The 14,675-nt window shown below is 48.4% G+C and overlaps 1 protein-coding gene across 2 annotated transcripts; it reads right to left on the minus strand.

The window, feature by feature from the left end:
* Positions 1-1,099: 1,099 nt before the first annotated feature.
* Positions 1,100-14,490, minus strand: ABHD4 (abhydrolase domain containing 4, N-acyl phospholipase B). Of its 2 annotated transcripts, none has more exons than XM_053593470.1 (7): positions 14,397-14,490; positions 11,082-11,170; positions 9,008-9,380; positions 8,697-8,851; positions 6,468-6,579; positions 3,156-3,342; positions 1,100-2,513 (listed from the first exon to the last, which is right to left on the minus strand). In XM_053593470.1, exons 1-7 carry the CDS (start codon positions 14,456-14,458, stop codon positions 2,424-2,426), a joined length of 1,068 nt encoding a protein of 355 aa, XP_053449445.1. In that variant the 5' UTR covers positions 14,459-14,490; the 3' UTR covers positions 1,100-2,423. The 2 variants fall into 2 exon arrangements, with proteins under 2 accessions (XP_053449445.1, XP_053449446.1); XM_053593471.1 differs by having other exon boundaries at positions 14,284-14,406.
* Positions 14,491-14,675: the final 185 nt, after the last annotated feature.

Below are 14,675 nucleotides of genomic sequence, written 5' to 3' on the forward strand. Positions count from 1 at the left end.
TCTGTCAGGGTCACTTCTGCTGGAGACTTGTCCAACTCCAGTGGGAGCTGTGTCTCTCCAGGTAGCCTAGAATTGCCCATAAAGGCAGGGACTGTGTGTTTCTTCACTGCTAAAGCCTTAGAGCTTGGCATGTAGTAGGCTGTAAATGCCTCTGCTCCCCACCTACAGCAGTCAGGGGAGACACAGGGTCCTAGGATGGATCAGAGATCTGTAATTATACCCAGGAGCCATTCTGTCCATTTGTCCACTCATTCATTCATTCATTGGAACATCTGGAGTATTATGTGCTGTTTAGAGTTATGGAACTCTGGACCTTGCTGGACTCAGCCAGCACAGGCTGGGCACCATTTTGAGCACTTGGTGTGTCTCACTTCCCTTGGCTTGATCAAAACAAACACTTAATGGACATGAACTATACGTCAGACATGCTCCATGTCCTTACATGGCTAGTGGTCTGGGGAGGAAAGAGATTTTAAACAAGGAACTACAAGATAGTTTTACAAAAGGGGCAGCTGAGGGTGGCACCTGTAGCTCAGTGGGTAGAGTGCTGGCCACATACGGCGAGGCTGGAGGGTTTGAAGCCCGCCTGGGCCAGCTAAACAATGACAACTGCAATAAAAAAAATAGCTGGGCATGTGGCGGGTGCCTGTGGTCCCAGCTACTTGGGAGGCTGAGGCAAAAGGGGCAACTGAGTGTGGCATGGAGAAGTGGAACAGGGAGTCCAAGTCTAGTCTGGGGAGTCAGGAAAAGGCTTCCCACATGAGGAGTCTAAGCTGAGATCCAGAGGATGAACAGGAGTTAGGAGAACAGGCTACAGGGAGCACCATCTGAGCTTAGGAAGACCAGGGACTTAATGACAGTAGGCAGCACCCAGTGCTGCCCAATTCTCTTCTTCAGAATTGGGGCTTGACCCATCTATACCCTGGATCCGGACTCTGGGCTGGGTCTAGAGGCAAATACTGAGTTAAAAGGAGAGGGAGTGGGGGGTTCTCAGGTACCTCTCAGGGCTCCCTTCTTTAACTCAGGCATCACCCAAATTCAGGGCCACTCAGCACTCTTTTCAGAGCAATGCTAAATCTCACCACTGCCAGCAGTTTTAACTCATTTCTTTATTAATATAGAAAAGGAACCCAACGCAGCTGGACCAGTAGTACAAAGCACCAGGAGTTAATGCTATTCTGGTGAAAGGGTTGGCTTTACAGAAGTGAAGGAGCAGGGAGGAGCTGCCCTGGGTCTGCGGCCAGGCCCAGCCTACTGCCTATGACCTCATAGCAGCCCCTGGACATAGGAGACCATGGAGACAGAGGGCAGAGGCAGAGGGTCAGATGGTGGGAACCACGCTGTGGCTGACGTGGACAGGGAATTGGATCATAGGCAGGGGCTTACAGTGGGCCTCAGTTCTGGGGGCAGGTAGAAAAATGCAGATACTGGTGGGCATGAAGAACCCAGACATGACCGGGGGTGAAGGGCCCTTCCCTGCTCTCTCCACCAGGGGCCACCTTTGCTCAATACTACATGTGGGGCTTCAGGGCCCAAGGCACAGAGGGAGGCTCAGAGGCCTCCAGTTGGAAGGTGGGTCAAGCAAGGAGCACTGAGTGTTCCCAGCTTAGGCAGCCAGGGCTGAGAACAGGGCAGGACAACAGAATCCCTGCAAACAGAACTGAATGTGGGGCAAGGATGGGCTTATCCTTGGCCAGCAAGTAGGATCAGCCTCATGGCAATGGTGCCTGCCTCGAAGTGTAGGAAATCAAGTGTGCAATAAGCAGTGGGTGTCTGCAGACCTGGGATCTGGCCTTAGATCTGCTGGACTCACACCACACAGAACTGTGTCACCATGGGCCAGCCACGTCCTGTTTCATCTGTCAGTGAGGACTTTGGATATGACTTCTTAGGTCGTGGAAGGGACTCAGCAGGTACAGGGAGCTCTAGGTCCCGCTCTTGGTAGTTAAGTGGGAACCAGTCCTAGCCAGACCCTGGATGGAACTGGCATAGGATGGGGCTGAGGGAGTCTTGGAGGAGGAAGATGTCCTTGCAGGGGACCTACCCCAGCTAGAGCTAGGAAAGGGGACTGGGAACTCTCCTTTACCCAGAGGAAGAAAAGGCTGCACAGGGAGGGAATGTGGCTCAGTGCAATCCTTCATAACCAACACTTGGGTAACACTTGGCATGGAGAGAATGGGTGACATTGTGCAACGCTTTATGTTCTTCCCTAGGGTGGGGAGCTCAAGGCCTCTCGTGGCTCCGCCTCCAGCCCTTAGCATGGGGTCAGAAGTGCTCTTTTCCACGGAGGTCCTGTCCTGGGGACAGCCCAAGACTGCCAGGCTGGCACGTGTTAGTCAGTGAGGAAAGGACAGAGGGGTGAGTAAGCAGACAGGGAGGCGACAGTGACTCTCTGGCTTTCTCCTCTTCCTTTAGAGAGCAGCTCAATCAACTGAGTTGCAGATCTCTTCCACCACAGCATTGAAGATGTGTGGCTGGTCGGCATAGACGTGGTGCGAGGCATCATTAATCTCCTGTGAGAGAGGACCCACCAGGGGTGAGACAGCCCTTCAGTCACCATTTCTTTTCCCCTTACACTGTTTGCTGTCACCCACAAGCTGTTATCAAGAACAATGCTTCACCCTTCTCCCTGGATCTTGGTACTTTCCTTTGGGAGCCAATGAATCCCACTAGCCCATCCTACTTCTTCTACAGACATTCACCGTATCTTTCCTTCCATGTTAGCACCACCACTGATGGGCTGGTTTTATCCAAAGGCCCAGAAGGAGGGCCCAGGGGTGGCACCTAGCCTAATTAAGCCCACTCACTGGCAAACAAGGGTGGGGAGCAGCAGGCAGAAGTGTGGTAGGAAGGCCTCAGGCTCTGGTCCTGGGTGGGGATTGTCAGAGGCAGCACCCACCTGGCTACTGGATAAGAACCTGCTTTTGGCTGACGTAGGCTACAAAGAAGTGGGGAGCCCCTTTTACCTATTACAAAGACAGACTTTCCAAACCCCCTGCCCCATGGCCATCTGTCCATCTCTCTTTCCCCCGACTCTCTGATCACCCTCCTCTACCCCAAGGCTGAGAGCTGACTGACTGAGAGGCGACCAGCATGTGCTGGGATTCAATTCACAGCACTTCCTCCTCAACCCGTTCTGTGGGTGGCCAACATACCAGGTCTCGGACATAGGAATCCGGCCGCTGCATCTTCACCTTTTTTCCTGTGCTGGTATCTATCCAGGTGTTGGCCCCATAGATCATGGTGATGGGCACATCCTTCCGAATCAAGTGAATACGCTCCAGCATGGGGCGCCGGGCCCAGCCAAAGGACTCCATCATGGCTTTGAATGCGGTCTCACCACTGACAGAAGCAAACCAGGGTGAGGCAATTAACAGAATAAACACTGCAGCTGAAAATGTCAACTTGTGGTCCTCCAGAGGCTGGGGCAATATCTCAGTCACCTTTGCATTCCTCTCAAAGGTCAGCACTGGGCTTATTCAATACTGGTACGATTAGGAGATGATGGAAATGCCACAGGTCTCCTATTGGGGAAGACTTAGGAGGAACACACTTGTGAAAAACTCCAAGGCACTAAGAACCATCCAAGAATGGAATGGAGTGGACTATTACTTATTCAACAGATATTTATGTGCCACACCCTGGGCTGGGTGAGGAGATGTGAACAGGACAGATGGGGTGCTGGCCCTCCTGGAGCTCACATTGTAGGAAAGCAGGCATCACACAGCTAATCATGTGATTAATTATTTAACTTAAAATTTCCCAAGAATGATGAAAGGGTGGTTGAGTGCTAGAGGAACGTGGGCTGGGGACTCAGACTGCTGAGGTGAAGGGAGAGCATCAAGGAGTTCATCTGAATCTGAAGGGGGCATTAGGGTAGTAACAAATGCTGCCTAAGAAGACTCTGGTATTATAAACCAGTCTTACAAGGACCAGGGGAGCAGCAGTTTTTGTTAAGTAAAAAGCAACAAATGCTGATTTAGTCTACCTTACTCTCTGGTCATTTCCTCAGGTAGGATTAATTGAGGCCGTATCATGAGGTGTCTGCAAGGCTGTGACAGGAACCAGCTCTCTGGGCTGGTCTGTAGGTTCTGTGGGAGACAGGGGAGGTTGGGGACACTGCTGCCTCCTAGGCTTGACCTGTTTGGGGTTGGTTACATCCATACTTTCCTTTGCATCCCAGGCAAGAAGGGAGCCCAAGTTCTGCCCAGGCCACCAGAAATGGATAATTTTTCCTGAAGACATTGCAGGGCAGTGGAAAAGTCATGGAATTTGGAGTCAGAAAGACATAAATTCAAATCCTTGGCTATGTTTTCTTAGCCAGTCATATAACCAGGATATAGCTTGACTTTCTCATTTACAAATTGGGAGTACTATGCCCATTTTTTTAGGTCATGATTAGAAAAATGAAAGCATACTATACATAGGCAATGCCCGTAGCTCAGTGGGTAGGGCACTGGCCACATATACCAAGGCTGGCGGGTTCAAACCCGGCCAGGGCCTGCTAAACAACAATGACAACTACAACAACAAAAAAGATAGCTGGGTGCTGTGGCGGGTGCCTGTCCCACTGAGAGACTGAGGCAAGAGAATCACTTAAGCCCAGGAGTTTGAAGTTGCTGTCAAGTGTGACGCCATGACACTCTACTGAGGGTAACATAGTGAGACTCAGTCTCAAAAAAAAAATACTATATACAAAGCCCCTAAGTTTGGGTGTGTAGAAGTAGGTAACCTTCAAACATTTTGCTCTTTGGCCATGTTTCATGTTTTCCAAGGGAAAAGTTGAAAATAAAAATAAAAGTTAGCAGGAGCTTATCAGGGTTACAACTCAAAATAACCCAAGGGGTCACAAAATAGTGTGATGGTATTGGGAGGGGGGTCACTCATGTCATCTTTGCTTCCTCCTGGACATGAATGAATTGCGGGATTATACAGTCTATGGCTTAGATTGGGAGGCCGTCGTACAGAAGTAGGTCTAGGATGAGCAAAGTTCTGAGGAAAGAGCTTGGGTTGGGCCTGTGGGGCCTCAGGTGGATACCAGACTGGCACGGAGTCTGTGAGGGCTGAGAGAGGAGCTAAGAGTAGGAAGCAAGGGGTACCCAATTTGACCATTGAGCTAAACTTCTATACTACTGCCTAACCAGGGTCCAGGTCATGTGCAGTGCACATGTGCAGTGCAGTGGGACAGACAGGTCCCACACTGCCCCACAGCTGCCTGGGTTTCAGGCTAATGCTCAGACAGTGTTGCTGGAATGCAAACCCCTACCTTCCTCACAGCTATGGCCCACAACAGGTGATACGGACAGGCTTGGAAGGAGGTGGGGCAGTGACTTTGGCTCTGCAAATAGGTGGGGGTGAGGCCCTCACAGTCGTGGTGCCGCCAACGTGGCCTCATGCTATCAGCCACTCACAGGGCACTGCCATAGAGGAAGATTACCTCCCTGACTATGCCCTGGCCTTCGATGTTGCCAAGACTGCAGATTGGCAGGCTGTGGGGCCTGCTGTGTATGTAAGTAGCCACACATGGGAACTTTGCAATGTTCTAAGGACTCCTGAGTCTCACAAAGATACAAAAGAATTTCTGTCCCAATGCTAAATCATTTCAAAGTTCACCTGATTCAATTTTAAATTGGATGAGCAATTGTATATTTAGGAATGTGCTCTTTAGATACAATCACACGTGTGCAAAGGAATATGTGCAAGGAGGCCCTCTGAAGCAATGGCACATGATATCCCAGACTGGAAATAATAAGGAAATTTGGGGACTGCAGGTTTGAGACAGAAGATTTCTTTCTTTTCCTTTACAACTGTCCCCCCCACACTGGCCCCATGTTTGTATCACCTTTTCAGTTAAAAAAGAAAAAAAAAAAAGATCTTTTAAAATGCTTTTCAGGCTGGGTGTGGTGGCTCATGCCTGTAATCCTAACACTCTGGGAGGCCCAGGTGGTTGGATTGCCTGAGCACAGGAGTTTAAGACCAGCCTGAACAAGAGCGAGACCCTATCTCTACTAAAAATAAAAAAACTTGCCAGGTGTTGTGGTAAGCACCTACAGTCCCAGCTACTTGGGAGGCTGTGGCCAGAGGATTGCTTGAGCCCAGGGGTTTGAGGTTGCTGTGAGCTATGATGCCATGGCACTCAACCCAGGGCACAGGACAAGACTCTGTCTCAAATAAATAAGAAAAATAAAATGTTTTTCAGACTTTTGCTCATCAGGACAACTCCCTATCCGTAAGGAAGAGCTTCCTCTAGAGATGGGCAATGTGCTTAATTAATCTATTATCTTCTATATTCCTTTGTGTCTATCCCTGGGGATCTTGCTGGAAATGATCAAGCCTATTAGTGCCTATGTTCCCTAACTTAGCCAGAGCTTTGTAAAAAAAAAAAAAAAAGTAAAGCACAGAACTCCAGCAGCTGGAGTTTTATATCCAAAGCACCCATCCCAAGCTAGCCTGGGGGCTGCCCTCACCTGGGATTCTGTGCATTGCAGTGGTAGATATACTCTGATATGGTATCATCTTCAAAGAAGTCTGCAAACTTGCGCTTGAAGTCTGGCCGGAATCGCTGCACCAGGCCAGGCCCTGGGAAGGGATAGAAAAACCCATAGTGGCCAGTTCAGATGTGGCCGGGGGGTGGGGTGGGGTGGTGGGGGTGGGGCAAGACTCCTGCCTATGTATGTTTTAACAACTTTAACTAAGTAATATTTCTCCTAAGGGTTTGTTTGCTTTATACATTTAACATTACAGTGGCGGAAAGAGTGCAGGAGTCTACTGGGAAACTCCAGATGACTGCAAATGATACTTGGTTACCAAAGAATTTAAAGACAGTCTAACATCACTGAGGAATCAGGTTATTTTCAGTTCAGTGAAGTCCCAAGGTCTTTCCCTGCAAGGATCACAAGCCCTCTCCCGAGTGCATAGTTGAGATGTTCTTCTTTCACAGTCTGTGTTCTTTCTCTCCCTGAAACCCTATGGCCTTCTAATCTTCTGAAGGTAGCAGATGAAACTAGACCACCTCTCAAGAACCCTCTCATTTTCAAACCTGTAATAGAATACATGGGGAGGTGAACTTAACACTAGTGTCTCAGACTCCGAGTACTATTTTAGAACAATCTGTTCCTTTCACCTTTTTTTATGGTATATATACAAACAAAAACAGGCTGTAAAAATTGGGCCTACTGGTCAACTTCTGATCTCTCTCTTCTGGTATTCTCCATGTAACCAGTAAGGGGGTTAGAGGGAGATGTGAAGGGACTGGGGAGGTACAACCAAGATTTCCATGGGTGCTGGCCCTCCCTCTTGGCATAGCCCTCTCTGGCTGCCAGGCAACTGCCCCAACCATAATACCTCTGATGCCCTTGCAAGAAATGGCCAGATCCAAAGCCAGAAGACGAGAGGGTGGCTTGAGCAGGGTTTCTCCCTGGAAAAGACTGTGGAGTCTATTGGAATCCGCAGTGTGCGGAATCAGGGGGTCAGCCCTCTGCCTACTTTCTTTCCTTTGCCACCTGTGCCTCTTGCAAGCCCTCCTTTCTCTCAGAACTTCTAAACTCCTACCTTCTACTCAAAATGCTCATTTCCCCCACCTTTATCTGAAGCCATTCTGTTTTTCTTTAAGGGCCTAGTGAGAGAACTCTTCTTTAGCTATTAACAATAATAATTAAGGTGCGGTGGCTCACGCCTATAATCCTAGCACTCTTGGAGGCTGAGGTAGATGGACTACTGGAGGTCAGGAGTTTAAGACAAGCCTGAGCAAGAGTGAGACCTCAGCCTCCACTAAAAATGAAAAACAGAGGCAAAAGGATCACTTGAGCCCAAGAGTTTGAGGTTGCTGTGAGCTATGATGCCACAGCACTCTACCATGGGTGCAAAGTGGGACTCTGTCTCAAAAAAAAAAAAAAGTATATGCATAAATATACACACAAAAAATTGGCTATTGAATATTACTATGTAAACATAAGCCATTAGTACAGAATAGGGGTCACTAAGCTTTCCATGAAGGGAATCTACTTTTTACTTCATCCGAGTTATAAGCTCTCTAGAAGGAAGGGATGCTGGCAATGCAAGGTCAGGAAGCCAAATCTATTGACCTATTCATTACACTGGCTCCTCCTGCCCCACTTTCTTTCCCTCCCTTTTACTGGCAGAATTTTCTGATGGCTACTAAGTACTAGATGACACAGGGCAGGTGAAGATAAGGTGCTTGCCTGAAGCAGTGCACAGTTCAGAGGGGCTTGTGGGCCACGGTGGGTTATGCTGGAGGCTCTGGTCCTGCCCTCCCTGCTGTGGGTGCTGGGTGACCCACAGGGATGGGAACAGGGCTTGATCCCATCCTGACCCACAGGGATGGGATCCAGAGGTGGTTACTGTGCCTGAATCACCAATAGATTGCCATAAAGACTCACGCATGTAGCAGAGGAGGACCTGCCTCACAGTCTTCTCCTCTGGGGATATAGCCAAGGTATGGGGTGGCTGCTCTGCTCCATCTGTCCCTTGTATAGAAAAGCTTTTTCCATGCAGATGAAGAGGGGAAAGAGCCTTCTGAAACCTCAAACAAAGAGATCTGGCTCAGATTAATAGCTTTAAATGATAATGCTAGACCCATTCTCACTTTTTATGAGTAAGTGGGACAAACAGTGAGGTTTCTGGAATGGGATAGCCTTGTTATAAGGGGATAGTTTCTTCATCTGCAGGCTACTCACCCCAGGGCCCCGCTACTCGAAGAACAGCCAAAGGATTGGAACGCCCTAGGACAGATGCCACGGCCTTGAGCCATGTTGGGGGAGCTCGGATCTCACTGGGGTCAGTCGGTCGAAGGGGAAAGCCCCACGGGTCCACCAGGATGAGGTGTTTTACTCTACATTAAAGGGGGAAAGAAGAGAAGACACACTGTATTTTCTTGGAAGCACCAGAGTCCTTCAATCACCTGGGAAGGAGAGAATTATTGGAAAAGAACACTAGAAAGTTCCCAGCAAGGTAAGGAGTTAGGGTATAAGGGCAGGTGGCTCATTACCTTTCAGGGTACTTGATAGAGTAAGAAGTGGCCAGGAATCCTCCCAAACTGTGCCCCAAAAGAATCATGCTGGGGATCCCCATGGTCTCCCTCCACGTCTCTATCGAGGTCACAAACTCGTCCTCAGCTCCCTCTGGGTCCCTCGGGAATGTCGGTCTTGAGCTTCGCCCGAAGCCAAGCAGATCAAAGGTGTGCAGTGTTCGGCGAGTACTCAGTGAATCCATGTTGAGGATCCAGAGGCCCACGCCACCCCCGAAGCCATGCACCATCACCAGGGGGGTGCGGCCCTTTTGCTCAGGGCTTACAGTCACCGTCCAGATCTTGTTCTGATTTGGAAGGGACACGTATCTGGCCAGGAACTTGTTCTGGAGACCTGGGGTGGGGAGAATCCCAGGGTAAATCAATAAGACCACTTCCCGACATTCTGCCCAGATGGCCCATGACCACCACACTTCAGATCTCTTTCCATTGCCAGACCTCCCTAATCTCCCTCAGGTCTTTCCTTCCACAACTCTGACACAGACTCTCTCCTTGACCAAACTTTAGGAGAGCTCTCTGAGCCCTCTTCTTGATTAGGCCTGGCCCCTGGCCCCTGGCCCCAGCCTGCCTATAGCCTGCCTATCCCAGTCTTAGCAAGAATCCCCTAGCCAGTCATTCCTGACCAAGCTGCTTCTTCCCTAGCCTTGAGGCCTGGGATGAGGACACACAGAAACACTCACTGGCAACGATGAAAAGGAAACATTACAGCTCTCAGCCTTGCTGACAGTTATCAGAGGTACCAGGAGGCAGGCTGTGAGGCCTTAGGAGACCTGCCCATTATGGTCTTGGATAGATGGTTATTCTTCTTGGGTAAATGGTTATTTGCAAGAATCCCCTTATCCTTGATGTCTTCTCCAGTACTTCTCCATCCACAGACCCTGTCACCTTGTTCCTTGGTTATAAATCCCCACTTGTCCTTGTTGTATTTGGAGTTGAGCCCATCTCTCTCCCCTATTGCATCAGTATTGAATAACCTTGGTAAGAACCAACTTAATGTGTAAGAATAAATTTTTTCTGTTAAAGAAACTACACGTCGTGTGTTTAACTATACATTCTACAGAATTCAACTCCAAGCACAATTTGTAGACTGGTCTGTGGGTATTAAAGGCTATCTTATTCCTGGAGGCTGTTTGCCCAGCTCCCTTTGGGCCCAGGGTAGCAGTGACACACTACAGAGCTCTTGTGTCCAACACTCTTGAACCCGTGTGTGTTTGAAGCTTGACAGGTGGATAGAACTATAGTCCAGCCAGGGGGAGGGGGTGATGGGTGTGGGCTGGGCCTTGGACTTATTCACCGTAGAGACTGAGGTGGGGAGGGCTTGTTTTGCTGGTGTGGTGGCAATCACATGGCAGAGCTGCCTAGATCCTGGATGGAGGCTTGAAAGCTGTGGCTGCTCTGACGTAGGATGATAAGAGTGAGCGTGGCCATGGCTGGGGTAGTGTGGCAGGTTGGGGAAGATCATATGGGAAATATGGGGAGACATAGCCCATAGGTCTTGTTTGAGCTAGTGCTGCTACTGCTCATGAGATGCCCTGCCCCCAGGTAACAGCGCTGGTTTACAAATCCCAAACTACTATAGTGACCAGGCAGGAGGTAGGCCCAAACCAGCTAGAACACAGGGCATATTAGAGAATGTAGGATTGCTGGTCCTCGGGTAGGCAGATGGTAAATCTAAGAAGTGCTTGTGTGTTTAGAAAAGAGAGGGAGAGAAGAAAGGAATGGGAGAGAAGGAAGGAGGGAGGGGGAAGATGTGTATGTCTGTGTGTGTTAACCCATATTGGCGTAGGGTTTGAGGTGAAACTATAGGATGTGGCAGGAAGTGGCATATGGCTAGGAAGGAGGTGAGAAACCACTATCACAGAATATTGTGCCCTCTTTATGAATCTCTTCCCCTCAAATCACTGACATCCTTTCCTCCCATCCAAAGCACTATTAATCAGGAAATCAGTGGCCTCAACGTACCCAGTTCTGTGCATACCCTGTACCCCTCTTGGGCCCCCTGAGAGAAGTGGGACAAGCTGTCCCTTCTACTTACACTGGAGGATCCTGGCTTCCACATTCTTCAGCTGAGACATGGAAGTGGGGCGCCAAGTAGGCAGCCAGCTACTCAGCCAGCCTTGAGGCCTGACAGGAGACACAGACAACATTGGCAACATTGAAAAGGAAACATTGATGCTCTTAGCTTTGCTCACAGTTACAAGAGCTACCAGGAGACAGGATGTTTCCCAGCCTCAGGAGACCTGCCCACTGTGGCAGTCAGCAATTCCTACTAGCTACCTTAAGACATATGGTTACTCTTCTTGGGTAAATGGTTATTAACAGCATGCCCTTGTTGCAATAGATATTCAGAATGTAATATGTACAATACTTTACAGTTTACAAAGCTCTTTTGCATTTATTATCTCATTTGAGGTTTACAACTTCCCTTTGTTACTGGTTATCATAATTTATGTTCAAGGAGATTAAAAGGAGAGGATAAGCAATTAATGTTTCAGTTAGTCTGTCATCCCCAGGACTAGCTGTTCTTTTAGGGTGGGACAGACAAACTCCCATGCCACCTCCCTCCTGGTAGGGCACCCTCTTCCAAGGCCTTTGAAATATGGAGCACCACTGTGTTAGGGTCTGATTCCCTGAGCTCTCGGGTAATCAGTTCACTCAGCCCTAAACATGGAGATGGGGAAGGCGGGGAGCAGGAGGCAGAACACTTGGGTTCAAGAACTCTTGACAAATTCACTGACAGGACATAGGTTGTCTCTGACTTGTTTTCCAGATTATAAAATGAGTTGTGGAAAGCTCACTTATGCCCTCAGCTCCCACAACATGCAGTAAATTAGACCCATCCTGCTTTCTCCTTCATACCCAGTGACTTTAAGTCATTGAAAGACAGGGGTTAAAAGCATCAGCTTTGGAATAAAAAGAAAATCTCCTGGATTCGAATCACAGCACTATCTACGAAGAGAAGAATGGCTTTGGACCAATAAATAACCTCTCTTTGACCATTTGGATATGTAAGGGACCTTGTAGGGTGCCCAGTACAAATTAGATGCTCAGTGAATGCAGTTTTTATTATTATTTTTTTCCATCCCACATGCTATTTCTATTCTTGAACTCTGCTTGGGTGAAGGGGGTTTCCGGACAGACATTAACAGCCATAGGAAGGGCCTGTGAACACCAGAATAGTCAAGGCAGGGTATTTTGTGTGGGAACAGAATCATCACTAAACCTCCTGGGCTTCCTAATATGTCATTTGAAGTACAGAATTTTAGATAGGATGTTTCCTTGGAAATCATTCAGTCCAGCTTCTTTATTTTACAAATGAGCAAACTAATACCCAGAGAAAGAACAGAACCAGAACCCAGATCTCAAATCCAGATTTCTCAGTATGTCCTCCATGGACTGTCTAACCTCAGCTTTTCAAGGCCATACATAAATACTCAAGAGTATATAACCACATTTTCACACTGTTTACTGAAAGGAGGTTGTGATCTAAAGTCAGAGTTCTAATTTTAGCACTGTCACTTACCAACACTGTGATTGTGGGTACATTATTTAGCCTTTCTGTGTCAGAGCCGCCTCATCTTTAAAAGGGAGGTGGTAATACTATATACCTCAGAGGGTTGTTATAAGGATTAAAGGAGCACATCTAAAGCACACAGAATCATGCCTAGCATAAGACAAACACCCAATAAACCTTCTTTCCCCTCAGCTAAATTACAAACTCTCTTCATTACCAATGTTTGCAAGTAGCAACTCTCAGTGAATGAAGTTTGAAAGAAAACCTGGGGTTACAGCTGGGATTGGTACCTTGATGGCTTTAGCCAAATGAGAGTTTTGTCAGTGTCAAATCTATCTAATCCCAGAGAGACTCAGAACCCTTTTCATATTCTACTGGAATCTCTTGTAGCCTTAAAGTATGGGGACCAAGACCTGGAGTTGGAATTTTGCCAGTCTTAAGAGACAAACTTTCTAAGTCATAGATACTGTGATAATGTTATTTTAACATTGCCCTGTAGCACTCCAGTGTACAGCTCAGGAGAAATGCTGTCTCATGGAACAGCACCATGGGCTGCTCAGCAGATATTCCTTGAGTGGGATGGGGGGAGATGTACTTTGCTGTTCTTCTCCAAAAATGTCACAGGTGAAGCACTGAAAATGGCGCCTGGTATACACTGTATGCTCAGTTCTATGGGGGAGGAAAGGGCAGGAGTGGGAAATTGAGGCAAGGAGCAGAGAAGCCACTTAGCCATGAACTTAGCTGGGCTAGGATGGTCTCGTCCATCCTGATGGGGATGAAGCAGAAGGAGTTCTGTGCTGGGAGAAGATTCTGTTCTAGACCTGTGTGATCTTGGGTAAGACTCCTAATTTCTATGGATATTGGCTTCTTCATTCGTAAAAAGGAGCTTAACTACCTGGGTCTCTTCCAGCTCCAATATTCTGCCTCAAGTCATTTTAGGTGTTGTAAATTTCCTCTTGGAAAAGTTTTCTTAGAAAGCAACATTCTCCTGGGCAGTTCCTTCAAGCCCAGGAAGCTATTTATAAATTATCATAAAGTAAATTAGATTTGCAGGCTTCTGGTTCTGCAGGTCTGGGGGGTTGGGGGGAGTACCAGGCCCAGGAAAGGCACTGTTCTGGTGAAACCAAGGCTTGGCTGGGAGCTGAGTCATTCTTCTAGAAACAACTTTAACTTGCTCCTATCAGATTTCCAACTATAAGTTACACCACCTACAGGTGGTATCCCAAACCTAATGCCCTTCAGACACTGCTAACAAATCTCAATAGCTATCGTTCTGAAACCACTGCATTACGGATGTTGTTATGATAATTAAAAACATTTATCAACCAGGACCATAAGCGGTTGTATGTCTCGGTGGGCAAGAGCTAAAGAAACTTGTAAGTCCTTTACTCCACGCCAATCCTACCGCGGTGGAGACCTCTGGCTACACATCCTCCACACCCACGACTACCGACCGGGGCAGGTTGAGGCGAACACACCTGGCTGCTACTCCCACGGGTAGCACAAGCTTGTTTTCTGGGATCTCACACATTGCCCCTAAATCTACCCTCAGAGCACAGCAACTAGAGGAGAATGAGGGGCAGTGGAGAAGACTAAGGTGGAAAGTCACAATCACCGAGCCCCAGGCAAGCTCATCTACCGTTGCTTCCCAGGCTCTGCGGCCGCCTCCGCTGGGCAAAAGCAAAGCAAGCGAACGCAACGCCAGCCCTCCCCGGAAGCCGACCTGAAAAAGGAAAGGCGGGAAGGTGTCTAAAACAGCTCTTCAGCCACAGATAGTCCCAGGATCATGGCCCAGAGAGAGAGAGAGAGAAAGAGAAAGAGACAGGATTAACTCACTGCTGCTCCAGATCATCAGCCATAGTAAACAAGCCCTGCCGGGTCAAGCAGAGCCAGCCCATCCCTCCTCCTGACGCCAGCACCAGCTGACCCAGAAAAGTCTCAGATAACAAAAGGGGCGTGGCCACTGGTCCGCTTGTCAGGGGAGGCGGGGCTATGGGCTCGGGGGCGGAGCTGGGTAGCAGGGTGGCCGCTGACGGATGAAACTCGGCAAATTGGTTTGAGCTAGTGGAGCCCTTCTTACTAAGTTTTCGGGTATTGACATGTCATGTCCAGGCA

Source organism: Nycticebus coucang, chromosome 6 (assembly GCF_027406575.1).
Source record: "Nycticebus coucang isolate mNycCou1 chromosome 6, mNycCou1.pri, whole genome shotgun sequence".
Classification (NCBI taxonomy): Eukaryota; Metazoa; Chordata; class Mammalia; order Primates; family Lorisidae; genus Nycticebus; species Nycticebus coucang.